The 26,871-nt window shown below is 35.8% G+C and overlaps 3 protein-coding genes and 1 non-coding gene across 4 annotated transcripts in view; 2 read left to right on the plus strand and 2 right to left on the minus strand.

Moving 5' to 3' along the window:
- Positions 1-2,470: 2,470 nt before the first annotated feature.
- LOC141439022 (short coiled-coil protein homolog) lies at positions 2,471-5,126 on the minus strand. The gene is made up of 2 exons (XM_074103132.1): positions 4,759-5,126; positions 2,471-4,534 (listed from the first exon to the last, which is right to left on the minus strand). Exons 1-2 carry the CDS (start codon positions 5,021-5,023, stop codon positions 4,392-4,394), a joined length of 408 nt encoding a protein of 135 aa, XP_073959233.1. The 5' UTR covers positions 5,024-5,126; the 3' UTR covers positions 2,471-4,391.
- A 304-nt stretch (positions 5,127-5,430) lies between these two features.
- LOC141439008 (large ribosomal subunit protein bL19m-like) lies at positions 5,431-8,035 on the plus strand. Its single transcript, XM_074103110.1, has 6 exons — positions 5,431-5,628; positions 5,710-5,943; positions 6,380-6,522; positions 7,009-7,188; positions 7,548-7,702; positions 7,845-8,035. Exons 1-6 carry the CDS (start codon positions 5,562-5,564, stop codon positions 7,975-7,977), a joined length of 912 nt encoding a protein of 303 aa, XP_073959211.1. The 5' UTR covers positions 5,431-5,561; the 3' UTR covers positions 7,978-8,035.
- Positions 8,036-9,077: 1,042 nt separating this feature from the next.
- The window catches only part of klar (klarsicht), a 413,798-nt gene continuing 396,004 nt past the window's right edge, over positions 9,078-26,871 (plus strand). Inside the window, exon 1 of the mRNA XM_074103166.1 lies at positions 9,078-9,358. The gene's annotated coding sequence lies outside the window, so the exon portion shown is untranslated. The remainder of the gene's footprint in view (positions 9,359-26,871) is intronic.
- TRNAV-CAC (transfer RNA valine (anticodon CAC)) lies at positions 18,330-18,402 on the minus strand. Its single transcript has one exon. It is a non-coding gene; the product is annotated as a tRNA-Val (tRNA).

Below are 26,871 nucleotides of genomic sequence, written 5' to 3' on the forward strand. Positions count from 1 at the left end.
AAATTCTAAAACTTTATGTTGTGTGTGTAAGTACAAATAATAGATGTCAAAATCACACAAAACAGACGAAATTTGCTGTAAAATCGTGGAATATAGACACTTTCTCGAGACCACTGATTTCGACAAAAAAAAACATTATAATAGCTACTTGACAACAGATGGCTCTGCTGTTCACCGTATATAAAACAACTACGATACGAGCAAATCTCGGTTACCAACTTATATTTTAAAATAAAAAAATCTGTTTATTCTATCCACAGATTCTATTCTACCACTACAATTCTGCTGACGACGATATATAACGCTGAAACGCTGAAAATTTAACAACAGTATTTACCTTAGTCTTCCTCAAGTTGCAAAGTTTCGAAGTTGGTAGATAATGGGAACTATATTTTCTGTCCCTTAAACTTCGATTTTTCACTAAACTGCGATACTTACCCTAATTATAAGATCTATCCTTAAGAATATGTCATCATATTAATCAAAACTGTCTCTAAGTATGAATCATCAGATTAATGTAAATATGTTACTTAAATAATAGATTGACCATATTTTTTATACCCTGAATATAAGATCTGTCCTCTAAAAATAAGTCACGGCCAGCAATTATACATTTGTACCTAAAATAATAGATTTGTCACCTAATAAAAAGATCAGTTCCATAATTCGATGCTTCTAATTCAACTAAGGTAGGTCTTGGTTAGGTACGACGACGAGCGAAGCGGGGATTGTTAGGTAGAACTGCGACCCTCAGCGCGCGAGCCGAGCGAGCGAAGCAAGCGTGCCACTGTAGCGGCCGGCGAAGTGCCAGTACCGAAAATTTATTGCTAATTCTTGTACGATAAATACGAACGTTTGTAGTAGGTACTTGTCTTGGATGTTTGTATGTATTTAAGTATATATATGTTCTTGTATGTCTATCCATTGTTTAGCACCCACAGAACAAGCTTTGCTTAGTTTGGGGTTGGGTCAATTGGTGTAATTTGTGAGAACATATAATTATTATTATTATTTCATTCATTGTAATACATAATAAAATATGTCATATCGTCAAATTTCAGTTCAATTATTTGACGATCAATATTATTTTCCAGTTATTATAATTAATTTTTAGGTAGTCATTTCTATATTATTTGGTGATTCAGTTTTAGTGACACATTTATTATTTTGGAAACCAATATAATTTTTTGATGAACAATATTATTTCCAAGTACATTTTTAATTAAGTAATATTTAGGTAAGTAACAGTTTTAATATTATTTAGTGATTCAATTTAGGTTACAGATCTACTATTTTAGGAACGAATATTATTTATTAGGTCACCAAAATTGCATTTATTAGGTGATCAATTAAATCATACGTCCGTAGATAATTAAACTATTTAAAAGTCACAAAGGAAAGTCAAAACTTTCAAAAGGTACTTCCAGACTTAAATATACTTAACTTTTAGCATCGTCATTGTTCAGTCAGTCTCTTGAAAATTATCTACAAATGCATTTTCGTATCAAAGTAGAAAACACAATGGAGGTAAAAAGGTGCAGGAAACCGCCGATGACGTCACCGGCACGGCGCGCATGCCGCGATCACGTCGCCGCCACGCAACGCGATGCTGCGCCCGCGCCTTCAGTTTTTTGCAGGAATCGTGAATTTATTCGTGAGCTAGCTCTAGTCATTGACTTCGGGAAACGAGCGTGGCGTGAGGTGTGAGTCACTCGCACGTTGCTCTCAGCTGACTTCTAAGTATAGGTAGTGCCACGAGAGTTGAAGTGAATGATTACACACATAGCTACATGAAGAACAGATTGCATAAAAGAAGAATGAATTAAATGAATGTCAAAATCTCGTTGTCATTACATGCATGACATGTTCTTGTGTGCGTGACCTCAACTCTGGTGGCACTACCTATATCTTTACGATTCGACATCCTTTAGGGCTATCTTTAACAATGTACGGGCCGATACGGCCGGGTACGAACAATCAGGGCAAAAGTAGCATATAAATAGGTAGCTTAATAGCTAACTATGTACATATATGCTAATTTTATGCCCTTGATTGTTCGTACCGATTATATATAATTAATCGGATGACTTTTCTACTAATCAGAAACTGGCTTATGTCTTTATTCCGCGATATATGTAAGTACGTCAGTGGTGGTCAATCAGTCCATCGGCGCCATCCAGTCCAGGATAGTGAACCTGATGATTTGTCATTTAATGTGCAATACTATAGGTAAGGAATCGTATATTATCTTGATACTTGCAAAATACGAGTTACCGACAAAGCAGCCGATTAGATTAACACAAAGAGACTAGTTATACTTATTGTAAAGCTAGTTATAAGATACCTACTACAATGCTTACGTATATGACTATATGAGTATCAACTTCATTTCTAAATTTGCATCATAAGTCTTATTTATAAACACTCAGGTTAAAGACATTCCATGGCCAGATTAAATAAAACAGCTAGCTATGCGCTTAAAAACTTTATAAGCGTAACAAACGTAAATATACATTTATAGCTACTAAAACAAGAATATATTGAGATAATTTTGTAAATGCTTTTGCAAATACATTTTTAATTATTTTGAATACTTTTAATGCGAAAATTAACAGCTGTTAAGCAATGTTAATAAATGCAGTTTGACACTTTTTAAAGGTTTATTAAAACTTGATTTAGAAGAGATACCGAAATTTAAAAAGTTTAACCCGTTGTTAACCATACAAAATGTTGCACTGAATTAAGTTCTGTTGTGACACTGAAATTACTCATACAATTGTATGACTAATTGTCTGTCACACACACAACAGTATTTAATACTTTTTGTAATCAGCGTTAAAATAGTCTAAAGCCCAGTTTAGACCTACAAGAAGAATTGTGCAAGTAGTATTACATTCCTGCGCTCAGTGACTGCTTCAAACTTGTTCCCCTAGACACAGTACACTTGCTTAAAAAGTATAGTCAACCAAGAAAGTGCTTTGCCAATTTTAATGACAGTTTCTACCTCAGAAATAAAACAATAAGGCTAATTTGGAAATTACAAACTGAGACATGGATGCACGGATTGCTGAGGACCTGGGTTTGATTCCCAGTGCTGGTCTCTTTTTTTGGTTTTCTGTGCATCCATGTCTCAGTTTGTAATTTCTTGATGGTTTTCATGGGATACCCGTAAAAGTAACAATTTTGGAGTTGAAATAAAAAATACAAAAAGACACCAAAAAACCAATCATAATAAGGCTAATTGTCATATTGACTGTGAGTGAAAATAGGCTTTGAAGTTTTAACCTTTTTAAACACTAACAACTCATATATACGCACCGCAGGTTCCACGCCAACAACCTATATACATCCATTACTTCAATTCAAAAGCAACCTTCATACACTTGTGTTAAGGATCTAAGGCATTGCAATATAGAAGCTTGGCGTATGGGTGATGTCTTTTGTATGTGACGTGGCGGCGAAAAAGGTTAAGCACTACAAATGACATTAAACCTTAGGGTGGTTAAGGAATTTCTTGGTTGACTATACATGTTTGAGTAAGTTTCCATAATCAATTCTATCAATTTATGGTAGAAAGACACATTAATATTTTGATTGCCACATAAAGCTATTTTGCATTCAAGACTTGTGAATTGCATACATTTAATTACACTTAGGATTATTATATTACCTAATTATATTTTTTAGTATTATTCAGCTTTTATGTGCAGATTATAAAATAACAGTAAGTTTAATGATGGTGACCTGATTTAAAATATAAATAAGAGATGCTAGAAAAAACATTTACCAAAGCCCAAACAAGGCAACATTTAAAGCCATAATGGTTGCCTAAGACTTATGAAAAGAAAATTGTTAATATTTATTAATATAATTTAGGTTGGAAATTTGCTTTTTCTTCGATCAAAATATCATTATTTGTAATTTACATATTATAGTCTCTGCAATAGCAAATATCAGTTAAAATAAATAATAATAATTATAGATTACTCTATTATCTTTTAAATAGTATGTGCAAGTTGTGGAGAAATAAACCTCATAATTATAACCTGTTAAATGTTCCCCTATGGTTAACACAAATAAAAAAAAAACATTGTTTCATATTAAACTTGTTGGACTGGAATGGAAATACATAACTGCCAGTGACAAACTAAAATACAGTGGTAACAGAGGACAGTGTATTAAAAGACATTTTTTAGATACTGACTTTGCTAATATCTTTGTAAGTGTGTTACATGCTCCTTGCTCATAAACTTGATAAAGGCAGTGCATGGCAAGCTTAAGTTAGCTTGACCAAAGATATATATAAATAATGTGGAGCTCTGGATAAAGTGATTGAATTTTTATGCTCATATCTCTTGAGAACAGAAACTATAGTATTTAGACTCTTGGGTTTACTTCTTATGTACATTAGGTGTAGTAGATTGAAATACTGAGGAGGCAGACATGAGATTCTCAATGTACTGGCCGAGAACTTGATTTTCTGAGCGCAGCTTTAAATTTTCTTCCTTCACTGAGTCTACTCTTTGTGATAGGTCTGTGAAAATAGAAATAATAAAACTTAAATTAAATAAATTAACTACTTAAACCTTTTTGTATTGTCAAATCTATCAGAATAAGCTCTTAATATTAACAGAAACTCAACATTTCAGAAAAAAGGCATTACATTACAAGCCAATCATATAATTTAAGGAAATCTAACAGACATTAAGCTAAACAAATAAGTTTATTTATTTCAAGAGAATAAAGTGCGTGTCATACCATCCAAAGTGTTTTGTAACTCCAATACTTGTGAGATCAACCGAGCCTTCTCCTCCTGCTCATCCAGAGCACAATCAGGCTCAAAACTCTGCGGGCCATTCAGGCCAGGGCTAGAGGAACCGCCAGTGTACGAACTAGGCAATGAGTCCATCGAACGACCATGATCTAAATGATTGTTTTCGACATCATCCGTTATAATCACTTGTGGGTCGTCATCAGCTAAGGGAATGTTGTCATCGTTACATTTCTGCACTGTTGACGACATTTTTGTATTTAAAATTGAAGGGAAAGCTTCGTATAACTTTTTATTTACATTCACAACAAAATACGCAACGTTCAACAAAATCGATAGGAAATCAGTTGTCAATTGTCAAATTTTGACATTGACATTCAAGTTTTTTTCACAAAACATAGACTTTAACTTCTTCAGTTATACTATCTTTTAATCGATTCGCTGCGGGATTCAAAAAATTAAGACTATCGTGGTAGCCGTGGCATTACGGCTTTAAAATAGATTTACAATATTATTAATTCAATTATTAACGAACATAATACCTAGGTAACAATCGCGCAAAAAGAAAATTATATGTCAAAGTTTTCGTCTTCAGTTTTTTTAGCGGTTTTTAAAGTATCTCATGTAGTTTAAATTGTATCTTACCTGTATCTGTCATCTGTCATGAAAAAAGAATTACTGTCACTGTCAAAATAGCTCCCCTATTTTGCGGAATCCAATAAATATATTTGTTTTCTGTAAGATACATTCGAGATCATAGTTTCCAAATTCTTTTAAATCTGTTTCCATTATGGCTCTTGCCATTAGACGGACTACTACTGATTTATTTACTGCGGCTAAATGGTTTGCTCGGAGAGGTTATTATCATGCATAATTTATTTCCAATACAATTAATTTCGTTCAAAACTTTTAAAGGTGACATTGTTTTTTGTCCGTAGACTGTCGTTTTCTCTCTAGCTTGCCGGAGAAAGCTGAAGAAACAGCAGAAGAGGCTCCAAAAAGGCCAGGGCGAAGGTCTAGCAGCCGTAATCCCGCCTTGGAGTTCCGTCACGTTTACCCTGAGTTTTTACCCGATCCTAACCCTAAATGGAGGAACAGCCTTCGAGAAAAACTTGAGAGAGCTGATATGTTAAAGAGGAGGAACCAGATTGATATTCCAGAGTTCTATGTTGGTATGTTCTTTATGATACTAAAATATTTTTCATCACATAGCTGTACCAATACTGCTTATAATAGGTAGTGTTTAATCTTAGGGTCGTGTTTAACCTGTTGGGGGCTCTGAGACTTCAGGATAATGGGGTTGCAACATCAACTTTATAGCCCGATTGATCAAATCAATGGGACCCAAAGTCTATATTCAGAAGGTTTTTCTGCAGTCACAAGGGGACTTTTTGTTCACAGGGCCCAGGGCATGTGCCTAGAATGCCCAGTAGAAAAGACCGGCACTGGTTTTCTAGATTTATGCTCCTGCTTTGGTTATTTCTTAGCTTATATTTATTCTGTTAAGACAAAATATTCTACGTATAGTTTCCTTTTATAATTAATATTCTCAATCTTCTCTTCTCTGGATGCACATAAAGTGTATGTAATTTCAATTTTTGTTAACAGGATCAATCCTAGCAGTGACTATCGCTGATCCTCATGCTCAGGGCAAAATCAACCGGTTTGTGGGCATCTGCATTGAAAGGAAGGGTTGTGGACTCCGTGCAGAATTCATTTTGAGGAATGTCATCGACCATCAGGGCATTGAGGTAAAAACTAAAATTTATTAAGTATTTATTTATTTGGCAAATACATAAGGCCTTACAATATTATGCACCCTGGTAGGGTATAGCCACAACTTTATATTAAGTTTTATGTATGATATGTTGGAAAGAATGGAAGAATTAGATTTTACATAGTTAAATAAATTACTTTCTAAAATAACAAAAGTAATTCCAATAAATACTAAATAGATAACTGTCTTTTTTTTAATCTTACATTTTAACGTGGCTTTAGTACTGTGCCAGCCTCATGGGGAGCCTTAGACAAATACGCTAAACTAAAGATATTACACTCCCTTTTACTGAAACCACATCTCTGGATGCAAAGGCCTGTCTAATGAACCTGTAATCAGCATTGTTTCTTCCGAAAAAAAAGCTTTATGTTAAAACTGCTGTTAACATTATTCCTGTCCCTTCGATGTTATTATAAACTGTATCTGGTTTCCATAACATCATCAGTTTTTAATTTTCCAGGTGCGATATGAGCTTTATGATCCAACCATACAAAGAATACAAGTGCTACGGCTGGAAAAAAGGTTGGATGACAAGTTGTACTACTTGAGGGATGCGCTGCCGGAATACAGCACATTCCCTGTGGATATGGACCCAGAGATACTCCCAGAAGGGACACCGGTTCCTCTGAATCCGGTGCAGGTAGTAATAATGAATATAAAACATAATTATCATTCTATATACTTTTCAAACTAATTTTGTTTTAGTTGAATTTGTTTCAAATTTCGTCATGGGATATTTTCCGAGATATCGAATATGCTATGCCCTCCTCAGGTCTCCAACTATCTCCATACCAAATTTCACTTAGAATGGTACAGCGGTTTATGCTTACTTTTGCAATTATAATACTAGTAAGGAATGAGGCAAGCTGTAAATGTGTTTTTTGTCCCAAGCGGTAAATGTAACTAGTTTGCCTACAATCCTTCAAACTTACATTTTACCTGTCAACCTGTGTAAAATGTACTACCTACTAAAATATCCCTGGCACCTTTTTTTTCTAGGTTAAATTAAAACCAAGACCATGGCTAGAAAGATGGGAAAGACAGGAATTAAAAGGTGTGTCCAACATTGAAGAGCACTTGAAAGAGAAGGATAGGGTTAGACGAGAACTTAGAAAGACACCTTGGGAGAAATATGATTTGATGAAACAGTACCGGTACGTAACTATAAATGCTTAAAAAAAAAACAAGGAAACAAAAGCAAGGACCTAGTGTCTTAGGCCCCTGAGGCGACACAAACCTAGAAAAAAACATCATTTTAAAATAATAAATTTATAAATACTAATCTATCATTTTCAGAAAAACTATTCCTGAAGAAGATCAAAATGAAATCTGGGGAGAGGTATACAATCAGTTGCATCAACTACAAATAACGCGGAAGAAGACTTATAGGAAACGCACACTAAGCACTCCGAAACCGCAGCTTGGTTAAATATTATGTATCAATATTAGTTTATAGATTTAAATACAATTAAAAAACGTTAAAATTATTTTTACTGTTTTCCTATATTCCATCTGCGAATAATTCGTTTATCGCTATCCTGCGTCAGTACTTATGCGACTTTATGGGGTAAAAACTGTTCTATTTCCATCCAAGGATCTCAAACTATTTCTGTACCAAATTTCATCTAAATCGGCTGAAAGGGTAACTAGACGGTTACTTTCGTATTAGGCTGCGTTTCCACCAATAGTATACAATAATGTGTTTTTAAAAGCTTATTAACCAATAGAAACGCTTCCTGTTACCTCGCCTCGCTCTACCTGCTCAGCTGTTTCCACTAGAATATTATAGAGATGTACATCTATTTCTGTTTGTTCTCCAAATAAAACTACTGTGCGAGGCGAGGTAAATGAAGCGTTCCTGTTGGTTAATGAAAAACACATTCCTCGCACATAATCGGTGGAAACGCAGCATAAGAGGGATGGGTACATTTATTGGCTCTCTTTTTGTTTATTATGCTGGCAATTCCAGCCACGCGTTTTGTTTTTGGTATTTAGTGACCGATGATCAATGCTTTAGAATTTGCAGGGCTATTACGAAACTCGAAGTTCGTATCGTACCGTCCCTCTCGCTCTCGTATTAAATAGTATAAGTGTCAGAAGGACCGCACGACACGAATTTCGAGTTTCGTAGTAGCCCTGCTGTTTACATTAATCCAATAAAATCGTTCCAGTAGTGATACATTACGGGGGCACAATCCTAATGAATTACACGAGATCGACCGGGAACCGCAGTGTCATGCTACTGGAATGATTTTACTGGTATTATGTAAACAGGTTCTTAGGAGTAAAATAATAAAATAATAAATATTTCAATTCAAAAATTCTACTCTTTAATAAAAGTAAACGAGTTTCTATGCAATTTGTACATATTTCAAATATAATAGTATTTCAAGTCTGTAGCAATTTCTTAATGAAAACCTTTTCTACTTATGCCGACCTCACTATGTATAACTAAACGCAAAATTAAACGTCAGATAGCTTCCAAGTTTTTCCATAGATGGCACTACAATTCAAGTAAATTTTCGTTTGGTTCGACCCGTTGCTTGCTTTGCGTGCACTGTATTGCATGCATGTTGCAAGTTTGTTCTTCTTGCTTTGCGTGAGTGACGTACGTCGTATAGTAAAGGAAGTTCACTCGATGCACTTGGTTGCACTTTTGATACAGTATTCCGATAGCAATACAAGAAAATCCATTAAGTTATCGAAAGAACGGTGTAACTAAGTTTCCGCAAGTGACTTGTGAAGTGCTCAGCTCAAGTTTTGTGTTCGTAAGTTGGATCCGAAGTTACAATCGTTTTATTTGTCGCCGGGTAAGTAATTGTTTATGCACTAAATACGCTGTTGCATGGAAAAAGCTAGTTAACATTTGCAACTGTAGATTACCATTCTTTAGCACATATAAATGAAAGTTTTTTCTTAAAACTGATCATGTTTTGCAACATTTACACGTAGTGTAAATAGTACTGTTCGTGTCATAAATTTGCAACTGCAGTTTTATCCTTGATTTATTGATTATGCGTCACTATTATCGGCCAGTACGTGATCACCGTATGTTGATGCCTTTTAAGTATAGTTAAAATTAAAGAAGTAAATTTGTTTTATCCATTTTGTTCTGTAACTTGCACTTACTGTATTTGCATCTTGCAATTGATTCATTAGTTGTGGTAGGTAACTTAGGTTACTTAACATTACACAAGTCACTATAGAGAACTTAAGTCTTTCTTAGTTGTCAGAGACACCTTAAAAGGAAATAAATTATTCATCTAAAGAAATTTGTCCAAGTTCTTATTAGATAGTTCTTTTATTTTTCTGGAACCATATTTTTCTTTAGATACTACTCTACTACCAATCATGTTGTCAGTGTTAATAATGGATTGATAATTTTATTATCAATGTTAATAATTTATATTCCTGCATTTCCATTCCTGATTATCAATGAACAAAATTGTCATGATAATTTTCAACCCTGCTACCAATTTTGTTGTTCTATTAAAAAAAGCAAGTTATATAGTTACTCACCTAAATATAAATGTATGATTATATTTTGCAACTAACCTACTTATTCCTTCCAGCATCCTGCTATCCTGCCAAGAACCCTTCTGCCTAAGAAGACTAATAGACTAACCCTAAGATGTTACTAGTAAATCTGAAACACATTGCAGAGGTTGATTTTGCTTTGAGACAGCTTAAAAAAATTACATCTGTGTCTAATTCCATGAAAGTGTGGCTCTTTTGCCCAAGAGTCCTCAAATGACTATGGTCTACAACAGTGGTGGACTAACTTTCTTGGCCAGAAAGATACAGATAAAATTACAGATATAGGATTACACCATTCTATTTCATACTTTTTTATGTTTTTGCCAAATAATTAAATGTAATATTGTAGGATGATCAAAATAATAATTATCACAGGCCATAGGTAGGTACTATTCATTTTGAAGGAACGTTGGTGGGCCTGATTAAATCCCTTCACGGACCGGAATTGGCCTGCGGGCCGTACTTTGTCCATCACTGGTCTACAAGTATACATAAGCCTTGAAAAAAAAAAACAGTATGTATGTATGTAAACTCTTTATTGTAGACTAGATAATTGCATGCTTAACTTCAACAGTGCACAAAGCCTTTTTTATAATGGGATATTCCAGTTTCTCATTTTTATATAATGTTAGTTGCTAATATTAATATACATATTTGTATAATACGGATAAAGACATTGAGAAGTTGTGTCTATTTACTAGTAACATTAAGTGGTTGTGGATTGTCTATTAGATTGAACTTCACCTCAACATCTCTATTCTACTCATCCATCCTTCCTGTTTTCACATATAATATTATATTTGCTGAGATGTGAATACCTACCTAACTCTAATTGAATGTATGTTAATCATGGTCTATAAATCCAATACATATAACTTATATCTAATTAATGAAGTTTTTTTGATAAAGTAAATATTCTGAGAAGATGGCACCATTGATGTAAGGGCCGTTTTATAATACAGTCTCACTTTAGATTGGCTTATTTAGTTATAAGTTTCCAATCCGCACTGGGCCCATGTAGGAACTACTGCCCAAGCCCTCTCATTCTGAGAGAAGGCCTGTGCCCAGTAGTGGGACTTATATAGGCCGGGATGATGATGATGATAATTTAGTTATAATATAAACCAATCCCGAATGTGATAGAAATAACAAACAGACCTCACAATATTATAGTGATTATAGTAAACAGTAAGAAAGTAAGTACACAAAATCATATTGCTCCCTTGCTCACATTTGTCTCAAACAAGTGAGAGGGACATATGATTTTAGATTTTACTTCTCTGCCGTCTACTCTAACTTCTTCTAAGCTACACCAGTCAGAAAACCCTCATTAAAACTATCCTGTACCTCTGTCTCCAAGTTCCAATATAGAATTCAAATTATTGATCCTTTTTCTGCAAAATAATAGAAACAGTCCTTATATAATATGTTTAATACTAAGTAGAAAAAATATCACAAAAAGATTTGGATTTGATCAAAAGTTGAGGTTAATAAATTGTTTCAATGAACTAAGAGCACTAAATCTTTCTTCTCCGCTAAAATATACATTTGTTATAGCAAATAAAATAAATAAATAATGAATACCATGGGACACTTGACACCAATTGATAGGTCTCAAATGCTAATTCTAGAACTCATGATTTACCTATGGCTAGTATACTTAGTTTAGCAGGCCTCCTTACAGTGTGCTCTAGAATATAATGAACATTACTTGTAGAAGCTTATCGTCCCATCCGACGAATAAAGTCACTTCTGCAAAATTGTTACTTTTCACTAGGGGCATTTGAATTTTCGCTTAGTTTAATTTGATTATAGCTTTGTAAGTAATAGGAATTCGTCAATGCAATTAAGTATAGTTTTTACTAGAGTTGTCAGGATTACTTTTTAGTAGCAATCTTTTTTAAATGTTAAGGCTTTCAAGGAATTCTGGGTCTTAAAGTAATATGTAACTGTTTTCGTGGGAACGCACAGCCAAAAATTCGGTGTTAAGAGAATATAGAACTATCTTTGTCGGAGTTTGACTTTGTGAACCGAGGTCTATAGGCATATGAAACTTTATTCCTCGGATATTTTGATAATTTTTTCAACAACATGTGACTATCTATCTATCTATCTTCTACGCCGTTAGCAATAGAGTCATGTTCAGATATTTTTTATCAAATTTTTGCTCACATGTTTATGAACTCGACTGTACATGATTATTCGCAATGACGAAATAAATAATAATTAATGCTTATTACAAACGACATTGCCCATTAGGTACTCACAATATGACACTTGTTCCTTGTGCTTGTTTGTTATGATTGCACATGAAAATTATATAAAAAGTTTTAAAAGTAATGTATTTCATCATCATCGTGATCATCACATCCGCAGGATGTCCACTCTTGGACATAGGCCTCCCCATAGCCCTCTAGTTGCATCCACGCGAACCCGCGCTTTAACTAGGTCATCCTTCCATCTCGTTGGAACTTTTCGGCCCCAACAGCCATACGTTCTCCATCCTATAATGGCCTGCCTATTACCACGACTTCAACGAGCTAATTTGTTTGGCCATGTCGATAATGGTGACCCTTGTTCTTCTACATATCTCCTCATTTCTAATTCGATCTCGTAGAGAAATCCCGAGCATAGCTCTCTCCATAGCTCGCTGAGCAACTCGGAGCCTATTTATAAGGGCTATAGTGAAGCACCACGTCTCCGATCCATATGTACTGTCATCACTGGCAACACACATTGGTTTAAAAAGACTTTCGTCTTAAGGCACTGAAGAATTTTGAACGAAAAGACATTGCTGAGTTTTCCAAACGGTGCCCATCTGTGTTGGATTCGACGATTGGTCAATCTTCTCGAAGATGAACTTACCTAATTTGACGGTTTTTCCTATGTATACATATGCGTCAACAACTTCAAGAACCGAATTCTCAACCAAAATAGGAGTAGGCACCTGTTCTTGACACTCGATTGAGGTTTTCGAGTAGCGTACTGAGTTCTTCCATCGACTTTGCCATAACTACAATATCGTCGGCAAACCGAAGGTGAGTGATGTATTCGCCGATGAGATGCCTAGTCCTTTCCATTCCAGAAGCTTGAAGGCGTCTTCGAAAGCGGCAGTAAACAGTTTCAGAGATATGACATCTACGTATCTTACGCCTGTTTTCAAAGGAATCGCATTCGAATTCTGTTCGTGTACTCGGACCGACATAGTGGCGTTGTTATACAAACACTTTAACACTTCGATATACCAATAGTCAACGGTATCGCTGGAGAAACTCAAGCACCGCTCACGTTTCGACCGAATTAAAGGCTTTCTCGTAATCCACAAACGCTAGACATAGTGGCAAGTTATACTCTTCGGTATTCTGTATGACTTGCCGCAGCGTATGTATGCGGTCTACGGTACTATAAGCCTTTTTGGAACCCGGCTTGTTCAGGTGGCTGGAAGTCATCGAGCCTGCGTTCGAGACGATACTTGCGACATAATTAGAGTTAGAGTAACCGTTTCGGTATCAGAAATTTCATTTATAGGCGTCAGTTCCTTTGTAGGCGATGGTTCCAATATTGGCGATGTGCCTACAGAAAGTGACGGGTTGAACGGTGACACTACTTTCTTTACCTAGATTTTACATCGCATCACGCTCTAGATCAATAGCTCGCCTTTTTTCTCCCCTCTGTGTATTTGTATTTTTATTTTTATGTGCAATAAAGAGTTTACATACATACAAACATGATTCCGTACTGTGTGATGTTTCTACATTTGCAGAAGATATGACTGGGGCATTAGTTTATTATATTATCCTCGTAAAACGTACACCGACCAGATCGGCGGCACATTGAAGAGAGGCTATATAGGTTAGAAGTACCCGAAAGCGTCGAGCATGTATGAGGAGTGATGAATGTGAATGAAGCGAGAGAACTATGTCAGAATAGAAGCGTATGGCGCTCTATTGTCTTTTCCTACCATACAGGGAATAAAGCGTTACGTATATGTATGTATGTATGATATTTTATTCCATAAAAATAAATAGAAAATAAAATTTGAGACGTAAACGGTGTTAACTTAAATGAGTTCCGTAGAAGAAGGTGACATATGCACAAGTGAACTCGACAACGCGTGTCTGTTCCGGCGTAAATGGTTACAAGTGCTCTTACAACTCTGAAATTCTATCTAGTTTCCATCGATTAATGGTACATAACTATATACATCGTGCTTATTAAAACTTTTTCTGATCGTGAAATGTATATAAAACTTTTATTGCTATGATCATAATACGTTACGCATATTTTTTTCCGGTTTATATTGATTTACTATAAATAAAGTTCTAAGAGGTAATATGCTACCTTTTACTCCGGAATCTAACGGCAGTAGCACTTAAAACGTAAAAACATAAAAACACACTCACTATTATTTTTTAAATAGAAGAAATAGCTAATTACGTCTTTCTGAACCATGATGACTATCCTCTGTTGGACCATTTGTAATTAAATCATTAATTTCACTTGTACTTCGTTGATTCGTTGGTCTAGTGCCAAGTTTATAAGTCGTCTCGAGCGACGATTCGTTTTATTAGGAGTTAAATTCAAGCCCCACAAAATTAACATAAAATTATAAAGAAACCCACACCAAAGAAAACGTGCCAAAATAACATAAAGTAATAAAGCGTGTCATCTCCCGCGAAGACCGGTGACGACTGACGATAGAACCCCGCACGCGCCCCTCCGCGGGGCGAGGCGACCGGCGTGTAAAGTTCTATCGAGATGTATAACTTTCTACGTCGAGCTCATATCACATGGAACTTTTTTAGGTTGAAATCTCAAAAAGTACTTGGATTTGAGAAATAATTGATATACAGAAATGAAGCTGGAGAATAGCTTAATAAAACAAAACAATAAAATCAATTTAGTCATTTATTATCATATAACCTTTTTCGTCGCATGGGACGTTATATTGTTATGGTTAGTGGTTAAGGTAACTTTAACTTTAACTATAGCTATTTTCTGTGTAACATGTTTATGACATATAGCTCACAACCATGTTTTAAACTTTTGCAATTCCCCTTTTCCTTCTTTCACAAGTTTCAACTTTATTTACAATACACATAGATAAATACATAAATATGTTATTATGAATTTTGTTTTAAGGTACACTACATTTAGGGAATTCAGTCCTAGGACTGCAAGGATGGAAATCTCTAATTAAATTGCCATTCAGTAAGAATGACTTGGAGCTATGTGTAATTCAATAGGAATGAGCAGATGCTATTGTCATTTTGTCATTAGCACAGTGAATAAAAATGAACTGTTTTATTTTCTCTACCATTGATATTAGTTGTCATATGCTTGTCATTAAAGTTTTACACAAATAGAGAAATTTTTCCAAGGTAAGCAATAGGGTGACACCAACATAACATTAATGAGATTACACAAAAGTCTTTGAAAGTAGGTCACAGTTCTTCTTATACAATAATTGCGGAATGTATCTATACTTTAGATATAACTACAGATTCTATAGTTATTTCAGTTACAGGATTAACAGGATGTTTTACAGGACGCCATAATTTCGTCATACAAACGAGCTTAGGCCGCGGTCGATGACCGATAATCCCCCGGCGCATAGCTCGTTTGCAGTAACTATCAGGAAGTTACGAATGACATGACATCGTGAACTGTAGGAATTAGGGAAACGACAAGGTAAAATAAAAGTTCGTTAAGTGTTAAACTTGAGCTAATATTAAAGTTCTCTTTTCCACTAAATTATGTACAAATTTTATGATTTTAATTCGGGTTTTGTTCTGCGTACTACCTTAAAATAAATAAAAAAAAGCCATCATCATCATCTGAGTCGTAAGACGTCCACTGTTGGACATAGGCCACCCCCATAGAGCTCCAGTCGCCCAATATATCGGGGGGAGGGGGGGCACTAGACTATACTGGGGTGGGCACCCGCCCCCCCTCCCCTCTATATACGCCTATGAAGGATAGGCGAGAAATTCGCGATATCGCGCCAGTATTTAGTTTAATACTGCATAAGAACGGTGATTCCAACCTGTAAAATTTTATAGACCCGTTGCCACATCATCGACATAAACTTTACCTATTTGTTTTATGGCAACCGGTCCCTCTAGAGATAGCAACAAACAACTACTGCCAATCATAAACTTTATCTGAATGGCCCTTATAGTATAATTATTTCACCCTGGCTCGCCCACACACACGCACGCGTCTTTTCTTCGACTCTGCGCGTCATATGTGCCCGAGACAGGTATAAAACCTCACTGTATGTATTAGGCCATTACACACTGACCTACATACACTACAGTCCTGAAAAACCAAACTAGCTTTATTACGAGTAAGCTAGTTCCAGGTATAACCCCTGTCGTGTTTTGATGGAGCACCTTAGGTACGTGCAACTTGCGTAACCGGAAGGCGATGAAGCAAAGTGGTGTTACGAACGTTATAAAATAACACATCAAAAATGTAGAGCCGTGATATTGTGGATATCCTGGACGAAGGTTCACTGTTCTATGAATATTTCCTAATACATGTATTTACGGGTAACACATCTTAATGCCTAATCAATTAGTAGTGGTCCGTGGTCTTTAGGCTTCCGTACCAGAAGCAAAAAAATTACCTACCTCATCGAATGTGTTAGAGCTCGTTATATAAATAAATACCGTATTTCATGTTTTAAAAAATATTGGAAACGTAATTCCACCAAATTCAGCTTTTTTATATAAAATTTAGTTCCGTAGAATTTTTTAGCTTCCCATTATCCTATGAACTTAAAATTTGGTTATAATGTTCATTATTAGCTTTATTCCATATATCGATAAATTCGATTTTTTCGTTGAAATTCCATAATTTCTTTAATTTCGGCTAAAATGACTCCAGACTTCTTTTTTGACAGACATTTTGTTTAGATGTAGAGCTCTAATCAAAGAGTATAAGTACCTATAGAGAAATATATGGCTCTAATACTGGATATTCATGGATACGGCCGGCGTCTATTTCGACACATCTAATAAAAAAATGGTAGGGAACCCTCGGTGTACGAGTCCAAGTCGCACTTGGCCGGATTTTTTCAAATTCAAATTCAGATTGAAATTTTATTTGTTTGTTAAATATAGGTTTTTAAGTAGGTAGTTCATTATTTCGACGCGTCGCGACGTCTGGATGATCGTTTCGTTGTCCGCGTCGTGTCCACGAATGGCGTCCGATTAAAATCCGTTAATGATTTACAATTGCCTTATTTGTATGAATTTAATGACGCGAAAGTAAAAGTAATTTGAGAAATTAAGTAATATCACAGCGAAGTTAAGTTTCTTGAATAGCATGACATTTGTCTGAGCGAGATGAATACTCTATTGTTACAACAATTTACTTCCCCACCTATTAAATTATGTGCTTTACATTATATGGGACAAGACACAAAAACTTATTTATTATGTAGGTAAGTGTAGCTGATGCTACTTGAATGTAAATCGCTTACCTATGACCCGTTTTATTTCACCTTGCCTGCCCTAGATATTCCGATTTAAACATTGCTATGATAGTATGGCCTAAGAACCTTTGCCTTTTACGAATAAAACTTATGTCTATGTGAGCTATAGACCTCGTGTTTCAAAATGATTTAAATAGCTATTGAACTTGAGTACTAGCGAGCAAAATTTCTCGACAATCAACAAAAGCATTTTTGCCTAAGCTGAAACGGAGACACTTGGTCAAAAATTAATAAAAAAAATGTGTTGACTTATAAAATGGCGGCAAAACAATTAGTCGGCTACAGTTCAGCAACCTTCCGCGTCGCAGTGGTCAATTTAGAAATTATCCGATCCCGTGCTCTACCAGTTGGTACACTTTCTAACTTTAATTACCTGCCTTTTCCAGCTCTTGTTTGGTACTCCACATTGTCAACGTTCTTCCGCGTCATTATCGTTAGAAACGTTTATACCATTTCCTTTAACTGCGAGTATACATTTGCCTTGAAGATTTTAGCATAGATCTAAAGTACCTATACTGACCAACCGATCGTTCTGTATAACTAATAGCTGGCTACACTACTGCTTGACTTTTCAAAGTTATCTATCTATCGCATCGCGGGTTCGATCCAAAGCGATTCTATAAAATCAAAATAAGTAAGTATATTTTTCTGCTTTTGAACTGAATTCAGGCCGTATCGTTGTTTAAAGTACATAACTAAAAAACGTATCAATTATTTACCAAAATAAAAAAAGAAAAAGCAACTGTTTCCGCCCGGGATCGAACCGGGGGCCTTGTGCGTGTGAAGCACACGTGATAACCACTACACTACGGAAACGTTGGTTGCGATCGTGAAATATTGCATCATATTGACAAGAGCACAGCAATGCATAAGTAAACTGCTGAGAGTTCAGCCGTTTTTATTACCCGACTGCTCGAAGGAGGGTTATGTTTTTCGAGCGTATGTATGTCCATTTCTTTGGTCCTCGCTGCAGCCTAAACGGCTAGACGGATTTTAACATATGTCATATGAGGTATCATTGGATTCGTCATAACTGTCGGAGTGACATTATGCTAAGTATATAACATTTCAATATGGCGGAGGAATGAAATAAATATTTTTATTGTAACAATATGGGTATCAAATGAAAGCTAATAATTAGCCCATTTGAAATATATATGGACTATAATACTTTTAATCTACCGTTTTTACATAAATATCAAAAAAGTGTAAAATAAAACATTAAATTAAAAAAAAAAAAAAAAACCCGACAACCCGACTGCCAAAACTAAAAGGAAGAAAATAAGCCTAGTGGTCTAGAACTCTGTTAAGTAGCTAATTTAAAGTTCAACAGTCGGGACCCATTTAAATCGTGACGCTCAAAAACTCTTAGTAATGGGTCCCGACTGTTGAACTTTAAATTAGCTACTTAACTGAGTTCTAGACCACTAGGCTTATTTTCTTCCTTTTAGTTTTGGCAGTCGGGTTTTTGATTTTTTTAATTTAATATTTTATTGATTGAGATATTGAACTTTGAAATCGGGGGTTTTCCATTTATTAGTGATATCTTGCTTGTTAGACTACCTACACGTAAAACTGCACGCACGAGCGCCAGTGGCGACAAAGATCTTAAGAGTGAATGTGGCAAAAAACGAAACTAACGTGGCTATGTATGTAATGTATCTTACAAAATTCACGGTGCTGTTTGTACCTACCTTTTATTCGTGGTTTTTGTTTTGTTTGTAGGTATTTTGAAATTAAATTACATACTTATATTTTAAAGCTGAACAATGATCTCAGGCAAACGTCACTCACGTTCATTAGGACCTTTTTCGTACTGTGCAAAATAATGAGTACAAATTCTTTTTTGTGTATGTAAACGCGTCTTGGGATTTCACTAATTACGGTAGGTAGGTAGGTAGGAAACACCAACATCTCCTACCACTACATAATCTTGCCTCATTTCATTACATTATAAATGTATAAATATGATATTCAAAATCAGTATAACTAAGTGCTTACAGCCAAATGCGAGTCGGGCTCGCGCACCGAGGGTTCCGTACAAATTTGTTGGTATCTATGGATATCCAGTGTTAGCAGAGCGCTCCTGAGTAAAATGCACGCAATTATTATTATTCTGTGATGTGGGGGCATTTAAAGTTATTACTGACATACTGCCAGAAATAAAAAAAAATAAGAGATATTTTATACCAAGTTTCAAGTTTCTAGGGTAACCGACCTATACCGTACCATAGGATATTCGGTTACGGCAATTTGTATGGAAACACCTTTTTTAATGCTCGTATCTTTGATTGCGTTAGGTACTTATTAGAAGTTCGATTTTTCTGTGCTGGGTAAATATTCAGCGTTTTTTCGTCATTACCGTTTCGGCAATTACTGTTGAAAGAGATGTGCTCGTGGTTATTTTTTTGTCAAAACTAAAGACAATATCGATCCCAAATCTAAAGTGATCAAATTTTTGCAACTTGTCCTTGGGTTGTGCTAATAACGTGTGATCAGCAAAACTCTGGAATGAGCTATCGCCTGCGGTATTCCCGGACCGCTATGACCTTCAAGTTTTCAAGAAAAGAGCGTACTCCTACCTTAAAGGCCGGCAACGCACTTGTGACTCTTCTGGTGTTGCAGGTGTCCATGGGCGACGGTAAACGCTTACCATCAGGCGATCCGCCTGCTCGTTTGCCCCCTATACCATAAAAAATAAAAAATAAAAAAGTGATGGTAATGACGTTTAACCGACCGGTTGCTACACTCGAATATTCACCCATCATGAGTATCTGTTTTAATTTCAGCTTGATACTCGTGCCTCCAAGCGTTGCTGAAAAAAGGGTCTTGACAGACTGACAACAAAGTGATCCACCAAGTTTTCTCTTTTGACTTATGAACTTACGGAACCCTAACAATATAGCTTTAACTGTTGCGTCCTACGCTTTCATATACAGTTCAAGCCCAACGCAGTGGCACCAATACAGAAACATGTTGCCGGATTAGCCAACACCGACCAAAACAAAGAAATTACCGTCTAATTACTACAAAGATTGCGTTCCGAACAAAAGGTGCATCTCCGTAAGCAATCGATACAAGTGTTGACTCACCGCTGATCGCTGCCCACAAAGCGACGCGCGCGCAACTTCACGCAACCTCACGTGAGACTACAATGGTTAGGTTCTTTAAGAAAATATTTAGATTGATGTTGTGATGCTTGGCTGGTCATGATTTTAAACTAAATATGCATTATATCCTTCTAGTCCTGACACACGTAACTTTAGACTAATCCCACTTTTGTGATTTCAATGTTAATTAATGTTGTTTTTTTTGAGAATTTTTTCACATAGTAGGTATATTCGGAGGTTATTATTATAATCGATTTGTGTTCTATAAAATACGCGAAGATTTACGATGATATAATTAAGAGCAGCCATCCATCCGCATGCTTGCATTTTACGCTAAAATAAGGCTTTTTTTTGTTTTTAATGTTTTTTATCGTAAGTATAATTTGAATTTTACAGCGCATTGGTTTTACTGTAATGCTGCTGTAATTTTTTTTTTGGCAAATAAATAATATATCGTAGGTACCTTCGGTAGAACAAGGGCATAATTTTATTCCACTTTTTTTTAATTTTCTCATTTTTAGATTTTTGGACAATTATAACAAATATTTCTCCATCCCACTTTTTGCGCCAATGTACATATACACATATACGTAATTGCTGCAAATCTGTAAGAATCTGCTATTAGAAAAGCTTATACTTTAATTACTAAGCTGGTAATCGTCGTTATTGATTATTAAAACCTTGAACAAACACGAGAGGTTTTTGTTTCAACTTGCCTACCGTTTTCGGGTGACTTGCCAAAAGAATATTAAATATGTGAACTCGGGTCTTAAGCATGTACTTAGCATGCATAGAAACTTACAAAAAATAAATATTTAGGTACCTACTTACCAACTTTAGATATTTCGGTTGGCACTTACCTATATATATTTACGTGCAATGCAGTGAATTTAAAAAGCTGCGTTGACACCAAAGAACCGAGAGTTGCTATTGGCTGATGTTAAATTCTGTGAAAATAAATTTAAGTTCAGTAATTTCATTTGATTTATTTATTCAATGTTATTTTTTTCTGCGTTAACAATTAATAAAAGCAACGTACCAAGTGCTAGTCTGACGCGAAGGGTTCCTTGTGGCAGATAGGGAAAGTATACGACTCTCTATTGCGACCTTATCTTATATACATACATATAAATAATAATAATATATTTTAAAAGATAATACGTTCTAGAAGATAAATGGTTTTTGTACGTGAACTGACGAGAAGGATTTGTAACTTTTATTACGTATTTGTATTTAACTCATACAGTGAACTGTCGATTTATCTATCCTGTCTTCGTGAGCCCTCGTGTACTTTATAAAGGACCAATTAACACTATAAGAATAACGGCCGAATGTACTTATTAAAGTAAAAAACTGTTCATTGAATAAATATTTTTAAGAATTTTGAAATAGGATCCAAAATAACAAAGCTGGTGAACCACGTCAGGTCTTAAGTACTAGGTACGTCTGTTAAAAAAAGTTAGGATTACAGAGGGTATAGTATAGTAGGGTTCAAAAGCTACAACCCTGACTGTAACAGACGGACTGAGAGACAGCGAAGCCTCGGTAATAGAGTCCCTTTGGCAGAATTGGTCATGAAGTTCCAAAATTATACATTTCTTGGAATCGCGTAGTCTAATTTTGACCAAGGTACTATAGAATGATTTAAAAAAATCTAACAAATAAAATATTACGATTTCATTAGATTGATAGACGCGATTCATCAAACAGGCTCTTCCATGATAAGACCACCATTTACCGGGATTAAAACGTTAAATTGAAGCCTTTATGGCCTTTTGCAGGCATTTTAAAAATCCAAGCCCTGATACAACTTGATTGAATTGCTCAACCGATATCAATGGAAGTTTACGAGATAATAGCAAGACGGCGCCATTAAGATATTACCTCGGCTGTCTTCTTTAGACAAACTTGATTGAAGCTTATCTTCCCCAAGGGCAAGGTATTAACAATTAGTTCGATAGTTAGGTAATTCTAATGGATATTGTGTAATCGGCGAGTCACTTGTTGTAAACATGAAATTACTTCTTATTAAAAAGCTTAACCTTCAGCTTCTGTGCTTGATGTTTTCCACATGACACGGGGGGGATGCTGTTTTATGTGGCACGGACGGCTAAACTACGCGTGCGTGCGTTACTTAGGTAGATTGTGCATTGAAGATTAAACGAATGAGTTTTTGATAATACCTCTAATATAATAAGATTATCGTTCCGAGTCTCCTGAATTTAAGTATAGAATAGGACAGCTACCGGTTTGGTTAAAATAATGTTAACTATAGTCACCTTATTGGCATTGTAGGGTTCCCTATTTCACACATATTAATGTAAGTTGTAAGTATAGATAAATATCATCTCTGACGAAAAAGAAACGAGATCTTGACGAATAATAGTACCTTCTTTAAAGTCAAAGTCAAAATATCTTTATTCAATTATTAATAAAGTTATTATGAGTTAAAATCTCGTGTGTCGTTCCGGTCGCATGCTTATACGTCGTAAATATTTTGTGATGTTGGGGTAACTGATTCGAGGGTGGTTCATTAGGGGCCGGCTTTGTTGTTCCCTACAGGGCTGGCTATATTAGGACAATACATTGTACTGGATCGCGCGATCGGGATATCCACGGGATAATCGGGACTTTTGAGACATACGTAGCCGTATCAATGTTAGTGTCTTAAATAAAAAGTCTGGTACTTGCGAAGCTCGGAATGCCATCAAAGCGAATTAGATGGGACTGGGATGAAGTCGGTTAACATAGTATACAGACAGGGCCGGATTAACCATGTCGGGGCCCTAGGCAATGCAAATTCTCGGGGCCGCTTTTCAGCTATTGGAAGGTCATCAGCTCTTTTCAAATTCAATCAAATTAACTCACAGCATGCGTCAAAAGGATGTATATTTTGCAATATATAGGTATTTTATGGCACATTTTCGATTTTTTTAGTGCGCAGTTGCCTATTGTGCCTACTGGTTAATCCGGCCCTGTACACAGATAGTTTAATCAGGCTGATATAAAGTATAACTAAGACTGATTGGCATTAACGCAATCTTGTTGGATATTGTAAGCTGTATCCATCAGCCGTAGACTAAAACATGTAACATTTCGGTTCACGGTAGAGGCTTGGTTTCTAGTTACTTATTGTCCTTAAATATTGTCAAAGGGTGAATAAAATAATGCTTCTAGTTCAACAAAGTCAGGTGAGGCTTAAGAGTCCACCAGGAATACGATACGATCACGGCACGGCATGTTTCGAACCAATCCATGGTTCCTTTTGAATACGATCAAGATTATCGTAATATTTTTTTATTGCCACGAAATAAACCAATTTTATAACAGTCTCTTTAAAAATAGCAGTGAGTGGCGTTGGTCGCCTCTTAAGCTTTGCCTTTGGCCCGCTGGTTTAATATAGAGCATTGCATACAAATTAGCTTGCTTGTTAGGGCGTTTGTTGTTTGCTCGTGCAAGTGTGATGAAAATGTTCATTTATAAACTGAAATAACTTATTTCATTTGGACATTTCGCGCTCGCGTATCGAAACTTCTAAATTAGCATAACTCCGCGATTCGCGACGTCTTCTTGTGGTAATAACTATTGCGGAAGGAGGCCACAATATAGATAGATACATATATCTTTTCAGGTACCTAGCTATACCGGGGACCGAAGTTCTTAGGAAACGTTTTGGAAATGGAGTTTGTGCATGAAAATTGAGAAACTTCAATGGCGCGATTTAGAAAATGAAAAGCGTCTCCAGCGGTAGCTACTCGTGTGTTATAGGAGTTTATTCGCTGACTATGTCACTTTAGGGTCGCTTAAAACTGTCTTGAATTTCAATAACAACTTTTCTGAGTGCGCCAAGTCTTTGTGCTCTGCTAAACTGGTTATTTCAATGATCTTACCTAATTCAATCATTCGGGGTCAGGTGTGGCGCAAGACCATTGTTACAATGATTTAATCATTATGTCTCTGATCTTGATTTGATATTTACGAGGTGATCTATGGGAAGTCATGACACAGATTGCAAAACGACGGTTACGGGTGTTATATCATGATACCTACCCCATGGAGTCTAACAGTAAGATTGGAATCGAATTTACGAAACTGTATTCAAGTTTGGTAGAAATTTTCGTTTTTGATTGACGTGCCATTTACACCTAAGTTATTCTCGTCTGAATGGAATTTTAACTTGTAACAAATTGAACAAATCCTGAAATACGTCGTGAAACATGCTGTCAAATGATTTTATATACATATTAGTATGTAGAAATGTTACACTTCACAAAAAATACCTAGGACCTGTTTTCACGTTTTGATTAATCGTGATATTATTACAATTACGGCTTTGTGTTTACAGTACATTTATGATGGCAGATCAATATACATCTGTATAGCGATTTATGGCTTATACCGTAAGATCGTAACGACAGTCAGCATCGTATATTTAATAGAGTCGTTAATTAAGTTTACTATTAGGTAGTATAGGTAAACATATACTTCAGCAATATCAGCGCAAATCATACAATGCAGATACATAGACGATATGAACACATAGTTGCCGTACAACTCGCTCAAAATAAAACTTAAGTATTAGTTTTGTTAAAACATCTTTTTGCTGGCTTGTATTATCAACTACATATCCGTATCAAATTTCAAGTCAATCTGATCTTTAGAAGTAGACGAAATTCGAATTGAAAGACATGAAGACAAGTCATGTAAATGTTAGTTTTGTTAGAATATTTCATTTATATGGTAACGAACTGGTTGTAATACTTGTAATGTAACAGGATCCCTTTGTGATAGTATGTATGTATGCATGTAAACTCTTTATTGTACAAAATATAAGAAACAAAACACAATTGACAAACTTTGAGATACTTGTACAAAGGCGGACTTATCCCTTTAAGGGATCTCTACCAGGCAACCTTTGAGTAGATGAGAGGAGTAACCAGTTTATAGTTTTGGTAGAGGTCAACATTTAAGAAAAATAAAGTTAGTTGATGTTCGAAAGTCAACGTTTTTTATTAAGTTTTGCATCACAAATATTAGTGTGTTTTCTAGACTTAAGCGGTCTGCACAAACGTTACGGGAGCGCGGGCGCACATGGTGCTTCGTTTTGATGTCGCGCGCAATCTGACATCGCTCACGACTGAGCTTTCTAGTTCCTTGTAGGGGTTAGCGGCTATTTCTATGCGCGATCATGGTGAGATGGCGATTGCGTTTGCTTTTTTGTGCGCTGTTTTTATTTTTGGCTCGGAGCAGTTGTTTCGAGAAGTTCTGGAGATGAATATATTTCACTAAAGATCTTTGTATGATTATTAAAATAAAAAAATACATAGCTAACTCACGTATCACGAGGTGGGCACGGCATGTTTCGAACCAATCCATGGTTCCTTTTCAAGGTTAGTTCGAACGGAAAGCTTACTGCCAAACGGTCACACACGGTCATGGTTCACGGTTGGCTTTCCAGTCGAGCTCACCTTAAAAAGGAACGGCAGATTGGTTCAAAACATACAAGCCAAACAATACAAGCTTTTGTGCTGACTGTACTTTCTGTTGGCTGTACTTGTGTACTACATATCCGTAGGTACCTTAGATAACCATTGAGACGATCCTAGCCGGACCATCAGCATTTCTTTCACTATAGGTACTAGATTGTTAAGTATATCGTCACTGGACTTATAAATTTCTGCTCAGTCGGATACCAACCAATAAGTGCTTGAAAAATGATTTGCAAATTTTGAAACAGACAACCTAGATTCATATGAATGAACAGTGGACGATAAATAGAATTATGTACATATATAAAAAACAGCCACAAGTAGAGAAACATAAAACTTGTTATTCCGACAATGCTGTAGTATTTATGAGCGCTATATCACCTCGACGTATGACCTAATCTATTGATTGCCTTGAATGCATTGTTCTGAATGACTATTGTCAGCAAATGCTAAAGAAGAAGCAGCGCATTGCCAAGGCCGCCATTAATGCTGAATCGATACCCTCGTGCGAATTCTGGCACGTGCTGTGGTTGCATTAACTGTTGAAACCATTACTTTCTCCCATATTTCGGTAACGTAACTGCAGTGAAAAGTGAAGTAGTCATCGCTTGGATTAGGTATATCAGTAATTTTAGAGTAGATATTGAGATTTTAGGTATGAACATTTTGCAACGAAAGCTCAGCAA

This window comes from Choristoneura fumiferana, chromosome 20 (assembly GCF_025370935.1).
Source record: "Choristoneura fumiferana chromosome 20, NRCan_CFum_1, whole genome shotgun sequence".
In the NCBI taxonomy this organism is placed as follows: domain Eukaryota; kingdom Metazoa; phylum Arthropoda; class Insecta; order Lepidoptera; family Tortricidae; genus Choristoneura; species Choristoneura fumiferana.